At 41.9% G+C, this 22,119-nt stretch overlaps 2 protein-coding genes and 1 long non-coding RNA gene across 4 annotated transcripts; all 3 read right to left on the reverse strand.

The window, feature by feature from the left end:
• Positions 1-2,559: 2,559 nt before the first annotated feature.
• Positions 2,560-7,907, reverse strand: LOC121568330. Its single transcript, XM_045224261.1, has 15 exons — positions 7,772-7,907; positions 7,325-7,368; positions 7,008-7,085; positions 6,797-6,862; positions 6,598-6,684; positions 4,986-5,063; positions 4,783-4,869; positions 4,603-4,701; positions 4,364-4,468; positions 4,014-4,112; positions 3,844-3,891; positions 3,641-3,721; positions 3,289-3,526; positions 3,003-3,061; positions 2,560-2,592 (listed from the first exon to the last, which is right to left on the reverse strand). Exons 4-13 carry the CDS (start codon positions 6,830-6,832, stop codon positions 3,302-3,304), a joined length of 945 nt encoding a protein of 314 aa, XP_045080196.1. The 5' UTR covers positions 6,833-6,862; positions 7,008-7,085; positions 7,325-7,368; positions 7,772-7,907; the 3' UTR covers positions 2,560-2,592; positions 3,003-3,061; positions 3,289-3,301.
• LOC123492182 lies at positions 5,698-6,167 on the reverse strand. Its single transcript, XR_006661659.1, has 3 exons — positions 6,124-6,167; positions 5,905-6,003; positions 5,698-5,739 (listed from the first exon to the last, which is right to left on the reverse strand). It is a non-coding gene; the product is annotated as an uncharacterized LOC123492182 (long non-coding RNA).
• A 3,911-nt stretch (positions 7,908-11,818) lies between the features above and the next one.
• On the reverse strand, positions 11,819-14,380 carry LOC121578870 (E3 SUMO-protein ligase ZBED1-like). 2 transcript variants are annotated; one of them, XM_041893195.2, is made up of 4 exons: positions 13,017-14,380; positions 12,592-12,695; positions 12,359-12,437; positions 11,819-12,266 (listed from the first exon to the last, which is right to left on the reverse strand). In XM_041893195.2, exons 1-4 carry the CDS (start codon positions 14,083-14,085, stop codon positions 11,917-11,919), a joined length of 1,602 nt encoding a protein of 533 aa, XP_041749129.2. In that variant the 5' UTR covers positions 14,086-14,380; the 3' UTR covers positions 11,819-11,916. The 2 variants fall into 2 exon arrangements, with proteins under 2 accessions (XP_041749129.2, XP_045080496.1); XM_045224561.1 differs by lacking the exon at positions 12,359-12,437.
• Between the last annotated feature and the right edge of the window lie 7,739 nt (positions 14,381-22,119).

A 22,119-nucleotide genomic window follows, 5' to 3' on the forward strand; every position in this document is an offset into this window, starting at 1 on the left:
CTTAGGTATCCACTAGGGGTGTAACGATTCGTTTTAACAACGATTCGATTTGTATCACGATTCGTGGTTGTCGATACGATTCAAGGACGATATTGGTTCATTTAGAACGATACGATCCGAAACGATTCAGTGACTTGAAATCGATTCAGTAACCTTTTAGCCAAAAATTCAACCAGTGTGACTGAAATAAATACCTGGATACTGGACAGTGCAGGTGAAGTTTCCTAGATTCCTGTTTCTTGTAAGGACCGCAATGGTGCCTTGATAATTTCTCGCTCGTCGGCTTCTCCTCTGTCATCCGCCATGCTATGCTTTGTTGTCTTGTCGCCTTTGCGCTGCTGCTGGCGCGATGACGTCACGGATAGGCAGACTGAATCGAGTAATGTTCAAAGCCTTTATCATTAAAAGTGCTAAGAAAAAACATCCATATAAAGTCTGACGTGCTTAAATCCAATGGGTTATTTCCTAGTATCGATACAATCGATTTATTACATTTTAAAACGATGTTAGATCGATATATGTTGTCCAAAAGGCCAACTCGCCGAGCACAAATCGATGTAGTTGGATCATAGGAATATAAATCGATACATCGATGTAGTAGATGGATCGTTACACCCCTAGTAAAAACACTCCAGTGCGCAAAACAGGGGCACTGGAAAATACAAGGCACACAGGGAATATTCCCAGCGATACAAAATACATGGAGCTCCACCGAGCTTCTCTCTCCTCCACAATAAACAATCACACACAAAGACAAGGGGGCAGAGGGAACACTTATACAGGTACTAATGAGGGGATATGAACCAGGTGTGTGTAATAAACAAGACAAAACAAATGGAATGATGAGATGAGGAGCGGCAGTGGCTAGAAGGCCGGTGACGACAAACGCCGAAGCCTGCCCGAACAAGGAGAGGGGCAGCCTCGGAGGAAGTCGTGACAGATACTGTATATTTTTGAAAGAATACTATATTTCCCTTGACAGAGTAATGCTGAATGTAAAAAATGGCTCAACTTACCCCACTCTCCCCTACACATGATGTAACATTTGTTTACGATTGACAGATAATGTTTAAATGCAAAACACTTTATTTTGTGATGGGGCCCTCAGCTCAGTTTGGGAACCTTAATCCAGGCTGGACAGCAGGAACTCAACCTGTATTTCTAGATTCCCCATCACCTCCCCGAGAGCCTCTCTGGGCTTTCATAGATTGACTCATTGAGGTTGAAGATGGATTCTAGCCATGCCTTCATCTGGCCCTGTTGACAACAGACACATCATCAACTATTGATTGAGAGAGAGAGAGAGAGAGAGAGAGAGAGAGAGAGAGAGAGAGAGAGAGAGAGAGAGAGAGAGAGAGAGAGAGAGAGAGACAAATGTACCTTAACAAGGAGGTAGAAGTTCCCAGCAGCCTCTGTCCAGGCTCCTCCAGGAGGGTGAATCCTCATTATGACTTCCAGGAGCAGATAAAGGAAGCTACCAGGCTTCTGGAGAAGGAACAGGGGACATGAGTGAGTGTCTACAGATCTGATATGACAACAGTGTGTATAGCATAGATAAACAACAGGATGTTCCATTCTTAGGGCCACTTACAGATATAGGAAGAGATGTCTTTCCTTCTAGAAGGCTTAGTAGAACGAATTCATAAAAAACATCTGCGAAGTTGATGCGGTCGATCTGAAGTCAAACAAATAGGATAATTACATAATCTTCATTGACAAGCACTTTAGAAAGTCTCATTGAGTAGATGTTAGATGAGAAGACGGTGCCTGCAGCTAAGGCTCAAGCTTGCATGTAGACCTACTCCTACGAGAGCCATCTCCTGCTCTAGTCGCTCCCTGTTTGCTGGCTCATTAATGAAGTTCACCAGTAGGTCGTAGGCCTGCTGAAACTGCCTCACATCCTCAAAACAAAACAATCATACAATTCCTTAAAACTTAGATCATAAACTCAAAGATTCAGGTCTGTAATTCAAAGGGCCTCCGATTGTTTGGCTAGTATGACGTTGAAACTTTTCAACTAAACCCTATGAATCACTGTTGCCTAAAGGTAACCCACTGTGCAAGAACTGGTTGAATCAATGTTGTATCAATAAAAAATGTCAATGTGATGATGTTGAATCAAAGTGGGAAACTGATTGGATTTGAAAGAAGTCATCAACGTAAGGGAATTTCGTCTTTTAACCTAAATCCAATTACGTTAATTTTTGGGGGATTTCACATTGAATTCACTTTAGTTGACAACTCAACCAAATGTAAATCAAAACGAGACGTTGAAATGACATCTGTGCCCAGTGGGAACTATATATCTGGTCTGATGAACGTTGCACAATTATGTAATTGGTTACCTGCTGGTTGAGCTCGGATAGTCCACTCAACACCATCCTCCCAGCGTGGGTGAGGTAATTGAGGGAGGTACTGTCTGAGGATGTCAGAGCCTGTGAGAACAAGACAGTACATTTACAAATAGTCCAGAAATGTTCATGAAGTGAAATACAAAAGGTGCTAAATTCACATTTTCTCACCTCCATAGCACGTCTGATACCGGCCAGCCTCAGAGAGAAGTTGGTTGTCCCTTGGTTTTCAAAGTAACGCCTGTAAATAGAAATGTTCAATAACAAATGTTCAACCTAAGAAGCTAAAACATCAGTGCCATGAAATTAAGAAATCATTTTATGTTAGCCTATATTATAACTGCAGGATTCAGAAAGACCATACCAATGTAGGATCTTAATTTGATCACTCTTTTGTTGCTGAGAATTTTCCTGCACGGCAGGAAATGCAAACTTGTAGCGTATTTGGAATTTTCAAGTTTGTAATTTCCACTTTGAAATTTTAGACTCGATTTGCCCTAACGAAAAATGTATCCTGTTGCTGCAGGATTATTTTCCTGCTGTAGCAAACTGTCTCAAATTAAGATCCTACATCTGTATAACTACAATATTGGGCTGATTATTTCAAAGCAAAGGTTTTTACTATAGATGAACACATGAAAGCGAACCCACCGCAACTGGGGCACATCTGCAGCATTATTTTGCTCCTCCACAAACTCCTCCTCAAACTCCTAAAACAGACATCACATTAACTTAAACTCTACTAAACTGCATTTCACCTGCAACATCAACTGAAGCAGACAAAACATTCAGTGACATCATAACAATACTTTCATCTTGACCTAACAACTTGACCCTTGACAGACAACACAAACCTATCGATACCAAAACAATGACACACACCTGTACACACAAGTACAAATGAAATAAGAATTATTGACTGTAGAAAGAGTTTTACCTGAGGAGTGCTGTCAGGGGTCTGGTCCTGGTCCTGGGTGGAGTGGTAAGGTGGAGGGGGACTGGGAGGGGAATCGGAAGGGAAAGGGGGGAGGCGGAGAATTCTGGGGGAACTGGTGAGAGGAGCCAGAGGACGGCTCATGAGGGGTGGTGATGATGTCAGAGGTGGAGAACTGATATGCCATCATCTCATCCCCCCTCTCCTGGTACCCCTCCACTGTGGTGGAGATATCCACCTGCTGTTTAACACACAACATGTGACACTGTCAGCCCAACACTGAAAACCACCATATTGAAAACCCCTCAACCAAACACTGAAATAAATCATAACACAGAGAAACAACGGGGTGTACCTGGGCATCCTCATAATAGGTGAACTCAGACCTCCTCTTGACAAGGCAGGACATGAGTCCATGGATCCTTCTACCAAGGAACTAAAAATGAGGCAAGAGATTAGAACGTGTAATTTCATTTTCTGTCAACATGTATTTATTCAAATAGGTAAATGGACATTTGCCACTTTACATTTTTTCTGTGAAAAATTGCCTGACTGTACCTTAATACCAGTCAGCTTCTTGTTGGTGAGGACCACCTGGACGAGACCCTTTAAAAGAGACAGAGAAACATTACATTTCATCCAGGAAATATAAGTAGACCTATAGCATGTGCGTCATTTGACACAAATCAGGTGCATTTGAGACGAAAGACCAGTTGAGAATCTCTCACCCATGGGTCCAGGATTTTTTCCTGGATGACTCTGCTCCACCACAGCTGCTTCTCCACTCCCCTCACAATGCACAGGTGATGCATGTCCTCTTCATTTTGCTATAAAGAAAAAAACTCCTTCAGTCTCCAGACCTCTCTCTATATGTTAGCTGTAGATGTCTATAACATTTGGCAGGCGATTTCAGTTCTGAGTATAATCCCTGGCAGTGATATAGAGCCCACATGATGTTCGTACGACAAGTTTCCCCTAGGTTTCAATTAGGGACAGACATACAAAAGAAAACCCAGAGACAATTGGGAGTTCAAATACACAGGTGTGTTCATAAATGTTAAGAATATGTCTGAAGTACCTGCACTCGTCCATAATGGATATTCCAGTAATGGAAATGAAACGAACCCCAGTTCCCAACCAGCTGCAACTTCTCATAGGGAAAACCAGAGTCTTCCCTATTTGGCTGAAAAACAAAGACATCCCCTAATTATAGAGATTGCGCTGTGATTAATAAGACACACAATTGTGGAGATAGAGGACATGGTAATGTGTACTATTACTAATCAGCTATGACTGTCTAATAATGTGATTGACTACCTGTGAATGGCTATCTGAAGGTGCTGACAGTTCGTCAAGCACTAGCCTCCCAGCTTCAGTGAGGTGAATGGTAGGCTCCTCAATAACCAATTTGGAAGTCTGTGAAAAAAAAGGTAACAGGGTAAAGTAAATTCTCCCTATAAGATCAGATGAGCTTTGGTTAATAATGTGTTTGGTTACCTGTGTGTTTAACACTGCAAGCTCTGTTACCAGCATTCTCCCAGCACGAGTGAGGTAGTAGACTGGTTTGGCCTTGGAGAAGACAGGCTATGAAGACAAGGGAATATGTTTTTTCATTATGTGGTTTTATAGAAAACTAGTGACTTGATGTTAATCTTTAATATCCTCTAAAGACCAGAGAGTTTCAGAATGGATAGACTCACAAAGATAGGAACACACAAGGGTCCAGACCAAGGGATTAAAGCCAGACAGGACCGGTGCCCAACCTCCTCATCCACATACTAAGGAACAAGACAGGATTAAATTAAGAGTCAGTTTGAATGATAGACAGGTAGCCTATAGGACTGACAGACTGGAATAGGGAGGATCGCAAGAGGAGGCCACTGCATGATAGATTCTGAGACAATTGGCAGTTGAAATACACATGTCTGTGTTCAAAGGTTAAGGAAACATCTGAGGTACCTGCCTATGAATGGTTACCTGTTCATTTTGAGAGGACAGTTCCTCCCATACCATCCTCCTAGCAGGAGTGAAACTGATGATAATGGGCTGCTCCATTGTGAAAATCTGAGAAAATGAGGGAACAGCTTTAAAGATATCAAAGTATTCTACTAGTGGATACTGAAGGTAATTATCCCTATTAGATCAGATGAGTAATGGTTAATAATCTGAATGGTTACCTGTGTGTTTAACATTGCCATCTCTCTCACCAGCATCCTCCCAGCGTGGGTAAGATAATAAATTGGCTGCAGTTTGACAGGCTATAAAAAAAGGTAACATGTTTACAGAAATGTATTTCCAGAAGTTTCTTTTAGAAAAAGTTATGTTTATGTTTAAGCCCCCCTAAAGACCAGAGAGTATCAGAATGGATGGACTTACAGCGTTTGAAACCCACAGAGGTCCAGACCAAGGGATTAAAGCCAGACAGGGCTGCTGCCGAACCTCCTCATCCACGTACTAAGGAACAAGACAGGATCAATTTAAGAGTCAGTTTGAATGATAGACTGGTACTGTATAGGAGTAAAATATTGGCATAGGGAAGATTGCAAGAGGAGGCCACTGCAATGATAATAGTTGAAATACACAGGTCTGATATAAATGTTAAGAACATGTCTGAAGTACCTGCAGATGAATGGCTACCTCTTCAAGCTGAGAGGACAGTTCATCCAATACCATCATGCCAGCACGAGAGATGAAAATGTGCTGCTCAATCTTGCAAATCTGTAAGAAAATGAGGGAACAGTTTTAAGGGCATCAAAGTATCCCACTACCATAGTAGATACTGAAGGTAATCCTGCCAATTAGATAAAATGAGCTTTGTCCAATAATCTGCATGGTTACCTGTGTGTTTAACACTGCCAGCTCTCTCACCAGCATCCGTCCAGCATGGGTAAGGTAATAAGTTGGCTGCAGTGTTACAGACTATTACAAAAATAGGGAATATGTTTACAGAAATGTATTTTCATATTGTTCTACAGAAAGCATCATGTTTATGTTTAAGTTACATAAACCAGTCTAAAGACCAAAGAGTATCAGAATGGATGGACTTACAGAGCTGGGAACCCACAGAGGACCAGACCAAGGGATTAAAGCCAGACAGGTCCGCTGCCCAACCTCCTCATCCACATACTAAGGAACAAGACAGGATCAAATTAAAAGTCAGTTTGAATGATAGACAGGTAGCCTATAGGTCTGACAGACTGCTATAGGGAGGATCACAAGAGGAGGCTACTGCATGATAGATTCTGAGACACTACACAGGTCTGTGTTGAAAGGTTAAGGAAACATCTGAGGTACCTGCATATGAATGGCTACCTGTTCATTTTGAGAGGACAGTTCATTCCATACCATCCTCCTAGCAGGAGTGAAACAGATGAAAATGGGCTGCTCCACTGTGAATATCTGTGAGAAAATGAGGGAACGAACATCAAAGTATTTCACTACCGTAGTGGATACTGAAGGTAATCCTGCCTATTAGATCAGATGAGCTTTGTCCAATAATCTGCATGGTTACCTGCGTGTTTAACACTGCCAGCTCTCTCACCAGCATCCTCCCAGCATGGGTAAGGTAATATGTTGGCTGCAGTTATAAAAAATAGGGAATATGTTTACAGAAATGTATTTCCATATTGTTCTTCAGAAAACGTCATGTTTATGTTTAAAGTACATAAACCAGTTTTAAGACCAGAGAGAAGACCAAAGAGTATCAGAATGGATGGACTTACAGAGCTGGGAACCCACAGAGGTCCAGACCAAGGGATTAAAGCCAGACAGGGCCGGTGCCCAACCTCCTCAACCACATACTAAGGAAGAAAATCAGGATCAATTTATGAGTCAGTAAAATGACAGTTTGAATGACAGATTGTTATTGAACCAATCCTGCTAATGAAGCAGTATTGTTATAGCCTGGGTGCCAGTCTGTTTCAGCTCTCTGTCCACTCCTTATGGGATTGTGATGCCAATATCATATTGCCACGATGGAATTGGCAAGAGAGCAGAAAGACTGGCACCCAAGCTATTGATAGGCCTGCAGCATTCTTACCTGAACAAGGACTGGGTCCTCCTGGTCCAGGGTGGGCTCATTATCTTTATGAAAAACAATAAAGGATTGTTTTCTCTAAGTTTAAGAAATACTAGCTACAAGACACCAGACATCTGTCCATGTAGTTAGGCTGATCATATATTTACTTGTGTTTTATATTGTATGACATCAAATGTATTTATGTGTCTGCATAATGTACCAACATGTTCAATTAAACCTAAAGCAACGGTTTGGTTTCAAAGGAGCAAGTTTGTTTGTTGTTGTTAATCTAGGGCTACACTGTAAAAAATTGCTACCTAAATGACACCCTATTCCCTATTTAGTGCACTACTTTTGACCAGCGCCTTTTAACCATAGAACTATGGGTCCTGGTCAAAATAAGAAATAGGGTATTGGGTGGCATTTGGGACTATTACTATTTAGACATTGTCAAATATGTAAACTTACCCTCCTCAACCGTGACAACACGGTCCACGCTCTCCACGGTGGCCAGTGCATCCTCACCGATACCGTAATATTTGCTATATGTGGTCCTCTGTAGTTCAGCTGGTAGAGCACGGCGCTTGTAACGCCAAGGTAGTGGGTTCGATCCCCGGGACCACCCATACACAAAAAAAATGTATGCACGCATGACTGTAAGTCGCTTTGGATAAAAGCGTCTGCTAAATGGCATATTATTATTATTATTATCAAAGTAGACTGCCGAACCGGTCGCAAACAACAGGTCAGCTGCACACAGAAGCGACCTCTCGCGGAGGAATCTCAGCGGGGTCGCTATCAACAAACGACTGAACATAGACCTACTCATTATCGCTCTACATACTGCAGTGATTTTGACTGAGTTCAAAACCATCTGACAATTCTTTCTTAGAATTACAGGGTTTTATAGGGACCATTAATACGTCAAAGTCTTCCATAAGTCATTGTTGGCTATGTCACAATGGGATAAACATGTTTATCAAACTGATTAAAAAACACTCAACAGTGACATCAATTAAATTGAATTTTGAGCATGATTTGGGAGTTTATACAATTGTAAACTATGAAACCATTGTTTAGAGAACAGTAGGAGTATACCCATTTAGAAAATACTGTATCTATGGCTCTGAGTAGGAGTAGAAGGGACAGCGTCACAATGCGCTCGCCATGGTTCTGAAAAAGAACGTTGCTGCGTTCATCAGCTCTGTGATGTTCTAGGCGGAGACACTCACTGAACCACTCACTTTCACGTTCAAGGTGTCAAAGCGTTCAACCAACATGCATTGGACTAAAACGTCATTCAAATAGTTACTAAAAAGCCTACAGATATGTTTTACATTATTATTTTAAATCTCCTGCATAAATCAGCTGAGATAGCCTACTCTTCTCATCTCTTCGCCCTCCTGCCCTGGTGGTTATATCTGAGCGTTTTGATAACTGATTGATAATTTGGATTATTCATATCCAAAGTGAAATGCTGATTGTGTCATATTTATAATGTAGGCCTAGTAGCCCACGTTTCATGACATAACCCTAATCCTAAAATAGACTAAAATTGAAACCCTGGGCGAGCACACAAGCTCTGGCTGTACAGCCGGCAACAATAATACATCCAAAGAGGGTGGCTGTTGAGGAAAACCAGTACACCAACACAAATCTTCATTAGGAGATAAAAGTAATCAGAGGCTAAAAGAAAATAGCAGACAATAGAAATCGAATGCGTATGTTACGGCTGGTTAGTGTTTTAATTACGAAGGACTCCCACAAATCTATTGTCTCTCTAAAAAACTGTAGGCTGCATATTGGTGGTCAAAGTGGTCGAACAGTGAGCCACATTACAATTCTGACCAAGTGGGTTAAATCTGTTGGAGCGATGCGTAGGGTGTGTGCCTTTCACGCATGTAACCTGGGTTCGCTTCCCCGCCCCTTGTTTGCTACACTATTTTAGGAAAGGGACATCTTCATGACCAACAATCTTACTCTAAAAACGTTTGTGAAAAAAGTTTGGTCAGTCTGTGAAAGTTAGAAAAGGTTGGTTAGTCTGTGAAAGTTAGAAACTTCCAGCAGGAATTGACAGTCATCAGTCAAGGTGGTTGGATTATATAGCTACAGTGGTGCTATGGTTCCAAAAGTGCTGGTGATAAAATTAACATTACTGGCATACACATTTCAAAACAAAAGCCTATGATCAGGTATGGAGTTTTGGAAATGTTGTTAAACCCAACAGTCTATACTCTATAGCACAAAGTGTGATGTCCCCAATGATAAAATTGCATGTTACTCTAATTGTGAGATGTGTTACAGTTTACAATAGGCTACTTGGGTCTACTATACCTTCATCCTTTATTAAAGCATTCGGTTGCTAGCATTATCTCCACAAGCAAGGGTATCCTGGGGAAAGACAAATCTTCTCCTCCCAGTAGACTAACTGAATCAAAGCCAGTAGCCTTTAACATTACTCCTAGATAGCCATGTAAACACGAACCTCAGTGGCAGAGCTAAAGCTCATCTGAGATCTTGCATAGGCTGCTGTTTACCATAATCAGGATATTTTTTTACAAACCTTGGCGATACTTTCTTTGTTCTCGATTCGGAAGAAACGTGTCTCTTATGAACATATGTGTGCAGTTGCAGGTGGAACTCCAAAAAACAGAGAATATTCAGAAAAATATTAAATCCACTTTTTGTATTGAGCGATAAATATCGCTTTCATATGTGTAGATCTTTCTTTTGGTCGCACTGTGGGAAGTGCTGTCATTAAGGCTACTTCTACAAGCGGCCGCAGCCGCTTCGCATAGAAACGACTAGTTACTGCAACGGTGTTGGGAAATGTGAGATGTGCACAGCTAAAATGCCGAGGACTGTGCAAAAGGTGGATTTAATATATTTTTTGTCGAATTTTCTCTAGTTTTTGGAGTATGCTACCTGTAACTGCACACAGACGTTTATAAGAGACACATTTCTTCCTAGGTTAGGAGTCTATAATTGTAAAATAAATGTGTTTGATTGAATAACTAGCCTAATCTAACTATCGTGGTCATACATCTGGACTCTTCATCATCATCATCAACACTTTGAATTACTAAGGAATATTCCTATAGCAACTGGTTGCTAGGGGAAACGAGACACTAGCATTATCCTCTTGTTGTGAGACTGAGAGGGAGGATTGGAGAAGTGCACGAGGAGGGGTGGGAAGCAGAGAAGACGGAGCATGGTTGAAATTCCACCAAATGGATAAGAAGAGGCAGACAAAGTTTGACACATTTATGTTTTCAGTGGTTGACCGACACGAATGAACGAGTAAACCTTGTTTTAGCCTAGTGAAGTTAGTATTAGTATTAGTATCTCTGTCTCTATCACATACATGCATGGCCAAGGAAGATAGGTTGCATAAACAGATACAAATATAGAGCGATAAGGCGCAAGGGGGACAGGGGAAGAGAATAAACAGTGAGAGGGAAAGAATTGGTGAGTACGCTCTGTCCTGCAAATGCCAGAGCACATCAGCGCCGGAGCTACATCTAGTTTGAGTAAGGAAGTAGCCTACTCGATTGCCTATCCAGGGGCCTTGTATGTGATCAGACCTGTTGAAGGTGGGGTTCGTGTGTGAATGTGAGTATGAAAGTGTGAGTATGTATAGCTGTAAGTATGAGAACGTATCAGTGTAAACTAGGGGTGTAACGATTCGTTTTAACAACGATTCGATTTGTATCACGATTCGTGGTTGTCGATACGATTCAAGGACGATATTGGTTCATTTAGAACGATACGATCCGAAACGATTCAGTGACTTGAAATCGATTCAGTAACCTTTTAGCCAAAAATTCAACCAGTGTGACTGAAATAAATACCTGGATACTGGACAGTGCAGGTGAAGTTTCCTAGATTCCTGTTTCTTGTAATGGAATCAGGTATCAATTAATTATGAATATAAATAAACAAGTACACAACAATGAATGGCAAATGCATTCACATTTTATTTGAATAAAGTGCAAACAACACTTTAGGTTGAATTAACAGGAAGTTAAAATTGTCTGATCTCATTTTCAATATTCAATACATTTTCAATAAAAGTACAGTAAGTGCAACCAACATTTCAACAGTAGGTTTACCTGCTACTTCTGCTTTTGTTTTTCAACATAAAAATATTACAATATTAATTTCAAAAATAAAGTGCAACCAACATCTCTTCAGGTTGAATTAACAGTAGGTTTACCTGCTACTTCTGCTTTTGTTTTTCAACATAAAAATATTACAATATTAATATCAAAAATAAAGTGCAACCAACATCTCTTCAGGTTGAATAAAGAGTAGGTTTACCTGCTACTTCTGCTTTTGTTTTTCAACATTACAATACAAATACAGTATTAATATCAAAAATAAAGTGCAACCAACATCTCTTCAGGTTGAATTAACAGTAGGTTTACCTGCTACTTCTGCTTTTGTTTTTCAACATTACAATACAAATACAGTATTAATATCAAAAATAAAGTGCAACCAACATTTCTTCAGGTTGAATGAGCAGTGGATGAACCTGCTACTACTCTCATTTTAATAAACAAACAATATTCAACAAAAGATCAAGTGTAACCTACTAGGCTACTCTTCAATGACTACAGATTATTTTTCAAAAATATCAACTGATCAACATGATCTGGCTGCAGAACACTTCTCTGTGCGTTCACTATGTCGCCAGCAGTACTAAAAACTCGTTCTGCTGGCACACTGGTGCCTGGAATGCACAGGTACCGTTTAGCAAGGGTGGAAAGTACAGGTAGCTCTTTCTCCTGAGATCTCCACCACTTCATGGCATTTTCAGTCAAAGGCAACGCATCTTTTGCTCGGTACTTTAACACCTCTGCTCTGGCTGTCTCGCTTGTCGATTTTCTTTCTCTTTGGGTGAAGGAATCGCCAAACAGCGCATCTAAGGCTTTCTTCTTACAAGGAGGTGACTCATTTGGAGCTACAATATAAGAAATATATTTCAAAATATAGTCATGTTTCTCATTAATACAAAACAACAACAATATTTTATTGGTATCACATGAAACACACCTGTGGTCTCTTCATTGAATCCTGACAGCTTTGTGCTTGAGCTTCCCTCGTCTTCCTCCTGATTTCCCATTGCTTGCATCTATTGATGTAAGAATGTGTGAACTGTTCAAATTTCTGCTCTGTAATACTGCACACATAAATTTAGAGGAAGATAAAGAACAGATGAGATTTGAGAGAGGACAAATGAAAGGGGAGAAGAGAAAAGAGCAGAGGAAAGAGGAGAGAAGAGTTACCTGGTGGGACACTTCTGCCTCAAAAACCAGTTTTGTGTAGACCTGTTCTCTGTCCTCTTTTTCCAGGTAGGGCAGTTCTTTAAATCGCGGGTCCAACGCTGATGCTGTTTAAAGAACAAGAATATTGCATTCATTGCATTATTAAATTAAGTTGACCTGAAATTGCAAGTGATGACCACCTCCTCATACACAAAATAATCAGAAGATTAAACTTTAGTATGTTTAAAAGAAATGTGGCACAGTGATGATGTAAAGCCACCATGAACTAAGAATTGTATTGCAGATATCTTGTTTACTTTTCCATATGAAAAAACAACTCAAATTCAAACTTGAAACGCAAAGGTGTGGCATTTTACAAATTAATACAGTCTAATAACCTAAAATATTAACCAAGTTGATTTTAATTAAGACTCCAAATTAATTACCTATGTTGAGAGCATCTTGGGTGCCTCTGTAGCGTGTGGAGAGGTCACTGGCCATCACCCTCTTAATCTCTGCAACCAGGGTTGAGTCGTCTTCGCATGGCTGTAGGTGTTTCAGCAGTTTTGCTTGAAGAGGAGCAATTACAGAGAGAGTTGGCTGGTCTTCTTCACACATCACAGTGGTTGCCATTTTGACAGGACCCATCAACTGAACAATGTCATCCATGTTGGCAATATCCCTCTCACTCAGCGTGCCTACATCTGTGACCCCCTTTCGTAGATCCTTGGACATCAGAGTTGCCATTATAGCTGGCTGTTGTTCCAAAAAACGTTCAAGCATTTCGAATGAACTGTTCCATCTGGTGATTATGTCTTGGATCAGTTTATGTTTTGGTAAATCCATCAGAGTTTGTTTTTCCTGTAGGGCGTGACATGCAATCGGGCTGCGGTGAAAATATCCAACAATTTTTCGCACTTTCCCCAACAACCTGGAAGCACGGTCCACCCCCAAACACTTCTGCGAGGCAAGGTTGAGTGTATGTGCGAAGCAGGTAATGTGTGGACTGAACTGGGCTTCTGCACCGGCCACAATCATATTCCTGTCGTTATCTGTGACGATGGCAGGATTCTTGTCGTAGATTTTCCACTCCATGCAGGCTTCACGCAGTAACGCGCCAATATTTTTACCAGTATGGGCTTCATTTAAAACTCTGGTTAGCAGAACAAAGGTCTTAATTTTCCACTCCGGATCAATGTGATGAGAGGTAATTGTCACATACCCTTGATTTGAGCATGACGTCCAGCCATCTGTCGTTATCGCTACTCGTTCAGCTTGAGAAAGCGACAGCTTCACATCATTCTTAGTACTTTCGTACAATGCAGGAATAACCTTTTCTGAGAAGTGTGGTCGGCTTGGTATTGTGTACCTTGGCTCCAATGTTTGAATCATTTCACGGAATCCCGGATTTTCAACCACACTGTAGGGTCGCATGTCTTTGCAGATAAACTTGGCAATTGTTGCCGTGATGTTTTTCGCCCGAGCTGAGTTTTGGCCTAGTCTCTGACTAAACATGCAGGCGAGACCTGAGGCTTCTGCAGAGTTGACTTTACCTTTCGCTGCTGTAGCAGCGGGAACGCTGCAAGAGGTGCCTGGACGGTCGGTGTTGTGTGAAATCCCATGGCGCCTTAGTAGGTGGTTGGAGAGATTTGTCGTGTTGCCGTTGTACTTTACTTGACCTTTACATATCCTACAAACAGCGAGCGACTTATTTAGAACATCTCCGTCTTTGCAAAAGCCAAAGTGTTTCCACACACTGGACCGCAATGGTGGCTTGATAATTTCTCGCTCGTCGGCTTCTCCTCTGTAGTCCGCCATGCTATGTTTGGTTGTCTTTGCGCCTTTGCGCTGCTGTTGGCGCGATGACGTCACGGATAGGCAGACTGAATCGAGTAATGTTTAAAGCCTTTATCATTAAAAGTGCTAAGAAAAAACATCTATATAAAGTCTGACGTGCTTAAATCCAATGGGTTATTTCCTAGTATCGATACAATCGATTTATTACATTTTAAAACGATGTTAGATCGATATATGTTGTCCAAAAGGCCAACTCGCCGAGCACAGATCGATGTAGTTGGATCATAGGAATATAAATCGATACATCGATGTAGTAGATGGATCGTTACACCCCTAGTATCCACTGTATAAATAAAAAATGTATATATAAAACTAAATATAGCCTATATAAAGGCCTAGCCCCAGAGAGATAGATAAAGAGATAGAGATATGCCGGCGGCATGCTACCACACCGACAAGCATTTTTTATTTTTTTTTTTTCTATCTCAGATGGCTACTGCTTCTGCTACACAGATATAGATGTACACGAGGAGGCTAATTAGTTAATTTTCGATCAGAATATTTTGTTTAAAGATAAGCATTATATTGTTATATTATGTTATATTATATGAGTAATTCTTCCTCACCTCAAATTAAACTGTAAGAGTCAGTTGGAGCTCTGGTGCACACTGCCTTCATATATCATAGGCTTGCAGTAGCTAAAGCTTAATAATAGCCACACCACACCAAACCTTCACAAAAGTTTCTAAACTTTATTAGGGTAATATCAAAAGTAAGTCAAGCCATTGTTTATAGGGAAAATATGAGCAGGCTATTATATATTGCGCCAAACACATCATTACAGTTGGAACTTAATTTGCCCAAGGAAAATGGCTCAAAGGAATGAAACAAAACACTTGGGAACTGGATTAGACCTTCACAAACGTTTTGAACAGGCTATTTAAAGAATTGGTTTCGATCAATAAATAGGCTTACAATAATAACAATGATATACAATAATAATAATAATAATAATAAAACAAATTATTATAAATACATTTAAGTTCCAAAAATGCATCCTATCTGAATAGGGAGTTGCACAGTAGCCTGCATTCTTCTCGTCTTAGTCCACTACAATGTTAAAACGTATATTACACTGAACAAAAATATAAACACAACATGCAACAATTTCAAAGATTTTACTGAGTTAAAGTTCATATGAGGAAATAAATTCATTAGGCCCTAATCTATGGATTTCACATGACTGGGAATACAGATATGCATTTGTCGGTCACAGATGGATCAGAAAACCAGCCAGTATCTGGTGTGACCACCATTTGGCTCATTCAGCAGGACGTCTCCTTCGCATAGAGTTGATCAGGCTGTTGATTGTGGCCTGTGCGAAGTTGCTGGATATTGGCGGGAACTGGAACATGCTGTCGCACACGTCGATCCAGAGCATCCCAAATATGCTCAATGGGTGACATGTCTGGTGAGTATGCAGGCCATGGAAGAACTGGGACATTTTCAGCTTCCAAGAATTGCGACATGGGGCCGTGCATTATACATTTTACATTTACATTTTAGTCATTTAGCAGACGCTAAATTAGTGAGTGCATACATTTTTCATACTGGCCCCCCCGTGGGAATCGAACCCACAACCCTGGCGTTCAACTGGTAGAGCACGGCGCTTGTAACGCCAAGGTAGTGGGTTCGATCCCCGGGACCACCCATACACAAAAATGTATGCACGCATGACTGTAAGTCGCTTTGGATAAAAGCGTCTGCTAAATGGCATATTATATTATTATTATTATACACATGAGGTGATGAGGTGATGGCGGCAGATGAATAGCACGACAATGGGCCACAGGATCTCGTCACAGTATCTGTTTGCATTCAAATTTCCTTAGACAAAATGCAATTGTGTTCATTGTCCATAGCTTATGCCTGCCCATACCATAACCCCACCGCCACCATGGGGCACTCTGTTCACGACGTTGACATCAGCAAACCGCTCGCCCACACAACGCCATACACGCTGTCTGCCATCTGCCCAGTACAGTTGAAACCGGGATTCATCCGTGAAGAGCACACTTCTCCAGCGTGCCAGTGGCCATCGAAGGTGAGTATTTGCCGACTGGAAGTCGGTTATGAAGCCGAACTGCAGTCAGGTCAAGACCCTGGTGAGGACGATGAGCACACAGATTACCTTCCCTGAGACAGTTCCTGACAGTTTGTGCTGAAATTCTTTGGTTGTGCCATCACACAGGTGAAGAAGCCAGATGTGGAGGTCTTGGGCTGGCGTGGTTACACATGGTCTACAGTTGTGAGGCCGGTTGGACATACTGCCAAATTCTCTAAAACGATGTTGGAGGCGGCTTATGGTAGAGAAATCAACATTACATTCTCTGGCAACAGCTCTGGTGGACATTCCTGCAGTCAGCATGCCAATTGCATGCTCCCTCAAAACGTGAGAAGTTGTGCTGTGTGACAAAACTGCACATTTTAGAGCTGCCTTTTATCTTCCCCAGCACAAGGTGCACCTGTGTAATGATCATGCTGTTTAATCAACTTCTTGATATGCCACACCTGTCAGGTGGATGGATTATCTTGGCAAAGTAGAAATGCTCACTAACAGGGACATAAACAAATTTGTGCCCACAATTTGAGAGAAATAAGCTTTGTGCATATGGAAAATTTCTGGGATCTTTTATTTCAGCTCATGAAACATGGGACCAACACTTTACATGTTGTGTTTATATTTTTGTTCAGTATAAATTCCCCTTGTAGGATGTTTACTATAGGCATACTCTTTTTCCTCTAAGTTTTGTTTTACTACAATGAAAAAGGCCTCCATCTTCGCAATCAACAGTAGCCTTGGCCAAGGCTCAACTGTCCCTCTCTGCTTAGCAGCAAGCGCACGTGCGCGCAAGGTGCTGAAGGGCGAATTTGGGGAGTAGGCTATGATAGACAGCCTCTCCTGGACAATTTGGCCTAGTACAATTTTATTTATCAACTTTTCATTTATTGTATATTTTTCGGCCAAATGCTGGCAATTTCCCATCAGAGTTGTGTTTCCATCGAATTGACTTGTGGCAGATAAAAGTCTGTGCTTGAATATGTAGCGCACATAAAAATAACTTTGGAGGTTAAATTCCCATGTACCGAATATAAAATACAAGTTAAATGGGTTTCCATCACATTTTCAACTCTAGGCATACTGATGGTTTTGTCACTAAAAATGTTGCGTAGTGCCCACTCTGGTATTGGCACATGCGCTCTAGCCAACAGCTTGCAGATACAGTGCTACTACAGTACATTATGAGATTATTATGGACAAAAGTGCAAGATTATTTTTATTTGTCAAATGGCAGCCAAGCATCGATCATCATGTCACCAGAATAAGACCCTCGACATTTATTGAAAGGAGCATCAGCCTTATCACTGTGCACTTTCACCACCCTGTGAAGTTCATAATTTATTTAATCTGTATGAACTGCATGCTTTCCCATGATGTGGTGACATTTTTTAATCAGCCTTGTAGGCTACTTTACTGCATAAAAAGGTTGGATGGAAACCTGGTTAATGTCAAGCCATTTGGAGGATTCTGGAATAATGTTTTGGATGAACGTGCGCATGCCTACAGGAGACTTTTGAAGTAGCCCAATCAGATTAAAACATTGTGACTGGTTGTGTTTATGTCACATATAAAAAGGTAATACGTTAAAAAAGTGACATGATAAATATTTAGGCTATATTGAAACGTTAGGTTCTAGGTGCGTGAGGAATAGCCCGCTCAGTTTGGAGAGAAGCTTTCCTGAATAACTGGGCCTGACTGGAGAATATGTCGCCACATTGTTATCTGAGGACTTGGAAGAATGATGATCTGCAATAGACAGCGCATGCAGTATCAGAAGTAAAAATACAGCCACACTGGCCTGCTACTGTGCCTTTCTAGACCGTATAAACTGTGGAGAGTAGACCCACAACTGATCCAAATTGAATGAAACATTAAAATCACAGGATTTTTGTGCCATTATTCAAATAACATATTCACTGCAGCCTAGAGTAGAATGTTGTACTCATTTGAAAACAATAATGCAATTACTCATTGCATTGTGGTGTTGTAGGCTAGTCTAGGTAGAATAATTGTATTGTCCCTAAACAAGATCAATAGGGGAGATTTTTGAGCTGTGTGTCTCATGTCTTCACTGTTCTTTCAATGCGCAATGATGCCCATGGCCTCTCCGCTGCCTATCAGCTATTCTTATTTGTTCTTGTCATTCATATAAAAAATTTATGCAGCTTTGAATATTTTCGTGTGTGGTATGATTGCTAGTTGGCCTATTGCAGATATGGACAAATGATCCACCTACCACTATTGTCACTATGAATGGTGGATAGAGGGCAGGATAGACCATTAAACTGGTAGACTATACTGACTGTGGTATAGTAAAAGTTAGCACATGGAAAAGCTAGAGCATAAGGGAAGTACCAAAACATCTTGTTATAAGGGCATGCAAGCACATGAGGAAATTTGGCTAGGATGGGAAAAAAAATATATAGTAAAACCTGCAAAAGAGCGAATGTAAACCAGGGGAAAAAAATACACTACCCTCCCCTGTGCCCAATTTAAAAAAAAACACACAACCCACCCCAAAGCAAAAATAAAAAAAGTTGGACAACCCTCCCCGATTTTGGACTACCCCTCCCCCCAGTAAATTGCATCTGTCCCTAACTGCCAAAACAATGGAAACACTTGAGTAAATGAGGGATACAAAGTATATTGGAAGCAGGTAATTCCACACAGGTGTGGTTCCTGAATTAATAAAGCAATTAACATCCCATCATGCATAAAAATGCTGGGCAGGCCATTATAATAATAATATGCCATTTAGCAGACGCTTTTATCCAAAGCGACTTACAGTCATGTGTGCATACATTTTTACGTATTGGTGGTCCCGGGGATCGAACCCACTACCCTGGCGTTACAAGCGCCATGCTCTACCAATTGAGCTACAGAGGACCACATGTTTTGCCTACCATGGCTGTGCCCCCATAGGATGACAATGCCCCCATCCACAGGGCACGAGTGGTCACTGAATGGTTTGATGAGCATGAAAACCATATGCCATGGCTGTCTCAGTCACTAGATCTCAACCCAATTGAACACTTATGGAAGAGACTGGAGCAGTGCCTGAGACAGCGTTTTCCATCTACAAAACACCAAATAATGGAATTTATCGTGGAAGAATGGTGTCACATCCCTCAAATCAAATCAAATCAAATTTTATTGGCCACATGCGCCGAATACAACAGGTGCAGACATTACAGTGAAATGCTTATTTACAGCCCTTAACCAACAGTGCATTTCTTTTTAACAAGAAAAGTAAAAATAAACAACAACAAAAAAAGTGTTGAGAAAAAAAGAGCAGAAGTAAAATAAAATAACAGTAGGGAGGCTATATATACAGGGGGGTACCGGTGCAGAGTCAATGTGCGGGGGCACTGGCTAGTTGAGGTAGTTGAGGTAATATGTACATGTGGGTAGAGTTAAAGTGACTATGCATAAATAATTAACAGAGTAGCAGCAGCGTAAAAGGATGGGGTGGGGGGGCAGTGCAAATAGTCCGGGTAGCCATGATTAGCTGTTCAGGAGTCTTATGGCTTGGGGGTAGAAGCTGTTGAGAAGTCTTTTGGACCTAGACTTGGCACTCCGGTACCGCTTGCCGTGCGGTAGCAGAGAGAACAGTCTATGACTAGGGTGGCTGGAGTCTTTGACAATTTTGAGGGCCTTCCTCTGACACCGCCTGGTATAGAGGTCCTGGATGGCAGGAAGCTTGGCCCCAGTGATGTACTGGGCCGTACGCACTACCCTCTGTAGTGCCTTGCGGTCGGAGGCCAAGCAGTTGCCATACCAGGCGGTGATGCAACCAGTCAGGATGCTCTCGATGGTGCAGCTGTATAATTTTTTGAGGATCTGAGGACCCATGCCAAATCTTTTCAGTCTCCTGAGGGGGAATAGGCTTTGTCGTGCCCTCTTCACGACTGTCTTGGTGTGTTTGGACCATGATAGTTCGTCGGTGATGTGAACACCAAGGAACTAGAAGCTCTCAACCTGTTCCACTACAGCCCCGTCGATGAGAATAGGGGCGTGCTCAGTCCTCTTTTTTTTCCCTGTAGTCCACAATCATCTCCTTTGTCTTGGTCACGTTGAGGGAGAGGTTGTTGTCCTGGCACCACACGGCCAGGTCTCTGACCTCCTCCCTATAGGCTGTCTCATCGTTGTCGGTGATCAGGCCTACCACTGTTGTGTCATCGGCAAACTTAATGATGGTGTTGGAGTCGTGCCTGGCCATGCAGTCATGGGTGAACAGGGAGTACAGGAGGGGACTGAGCACGCACCCCTGAGGGGCCCCCGTGTTGAGGATCAGTGTGGCAGATGTGTTGTTACCTACCCTTACCACCTGGGTGCGGCCCGTCAGGAAGTCCAGGATCCAGTTGCAGAGGGAGGTGTTTAGTCCCAGGATCCTTAGCTTAGTGATGAGCTTAGAGGGCACTATGGTGTTGAATGCTGAGCTGTAGTCAATGAATAGCATTCTCACGTAGGTGTTCCTCTTGTCCAGGTGGGAAAGGGCAGTGTGGAGTGCAATAGAGATTGCATCATCTGTGGATCTGTTGGGGCGGTATGCAAATTGGAGTGGGTCTAGGGTTTCTGGGATAATGCTGTTGATGTGAGCCATGACCAGCCTTTCAAAGCACTTCATGGCTACAGACGTCAGTGCTACGGGTCGGTAGTCATTTAGGCAGGTTATCTTAGAGTCCTTGGGCACGGGGACTATGGTGGTCTGCTTGAAACATGTTAGTATTACAGACTCAGTCAGGGACATGTTGAAAATGTCAGTGAAGACACTTGCCAGTTGGTCAGCACATGCTCGGAGTACACGTCCTGGTAATCCGTCTGGCCCTGCAGCCTTGTGAATGTTGACCTGCTTAAAAGTCTTACTCAGATCGGCTACGGAGAGCGTGATCACATAGTCATCCGGAACAGCTGGTGCTCTCATGCATGCTTCAGTGTTGCTTGCCTCGAAGCGAGCATAGAAGTGGTTTAGCTCGTCTGGTAGGCTTGTGTCACTGGGCAGCTCGCAGCTGTGCTTCCCTTTGTAGTCTGTAATAGTTTTTAAGCCCTGCCACATCCGACGAGCGTCAGAGCCAGTGTAGTACGATTCAATCTTAGTCCTGTATTGACTCTTTGCCTGTTTGATGGTTCGTCGGAGGGCATAGTGGGATTTCTTACAAGTGTCCGGGTTAGAGTCCCGCTCCTTGAAAGCGGCAGCTATACCCTTTAGCTCAGTGCGGATGTTTCCTGTAATCCATGGCTTCTGGTTGGGGTATGTACGTACGGTCACTGTGGGGACGACATCATCGATGCACTTATTGATGAAGCCAGTGACTGATGTGGTGTACTCCTCAATGCTGTCTGAAGAATCCCGGAACATGTTCCAGTCTGTGCTAGCAAAACAGTCCTGTAGCTTAGCATCTGCGTCATCTGACCACTTTTTTATTAACCGAGTCACTGGTGCCTCCTGCTTTAGTTTTTGCTTATAAGCAGGAATCAGGAGGATAGAGTTATGGTCAGATTTGCCAAATGGAGGGCGAGGGAGAGCTTTGTATGCGTCTCTGTGTGTGGAGTAAAGGTGGTCCAGAGTTTTTTTTCCTCTGGTTGCACATTTAACATGCTGGTAGAAATTAGGTAGAAACTGATTTAAG

The sequence above is a fragment of the Coregonus clupeaformis genome, chromosome 13, assembly GCF_020615455.1.
Source record: "Coregonus clupeaformis isolate EN_2021a chromosome 13, ASM2061545v1, whole genome shotgun sequence".
Lineage (NCBI taxonomy): Eukaryota > Metazoa > Chordata > Actinopteri > Salmoniformes > Salmonidae > Coregonus > Coregonus clupeaformis.

Excerpts from the sequence above, each read along its gene's own strand:
- LOC121568330 (XM_045224261.1), bottom strand. The coding sequence starts at position 6,832 with ATGCTGGTGAGAGAGCTGGCAGTGTTAAACACGCAG. Across the intron at positions 4,870-4,985 it reads CCTTGTGTGTTCCTATCTTT|CCTGTCTTCTCCAAGGCCAA; the intron begins GTGAGTCTATCC and ends TTGTCTTCATAG. Across the intron at positions 3,722-3,843 it reads AGAAGCTGACTGGTATTAAG|TTCCTTGGTAGAAGGATCCA; the intron begins GTACAGTCAGGC and ends CCTCATTTTTAG.
- LOC121578870 (XM_041893195.2), bottom strand. The coding sequence starts at position 14,085 with ATGTTTAGTCAGAGACTAGGCCAAAACTCAGCTCGGGCGAAAAACATC. Across the intron at positions 12,438-12,591 it reads AGGCAGAAGTGTCCCACCAG|ATGCAAGCAATGGGAAATCA; the intron begins GTAACTCTTCTC and ends TTACATCAATAG. Across the intron at positions 12,267-12,358 it reads ATTCAATGAAGAGACCACAG|CTCCAAATGAGTCACCTCCT; the intron begins GTGTGTTTCATG and ends CTTATATTGTAG.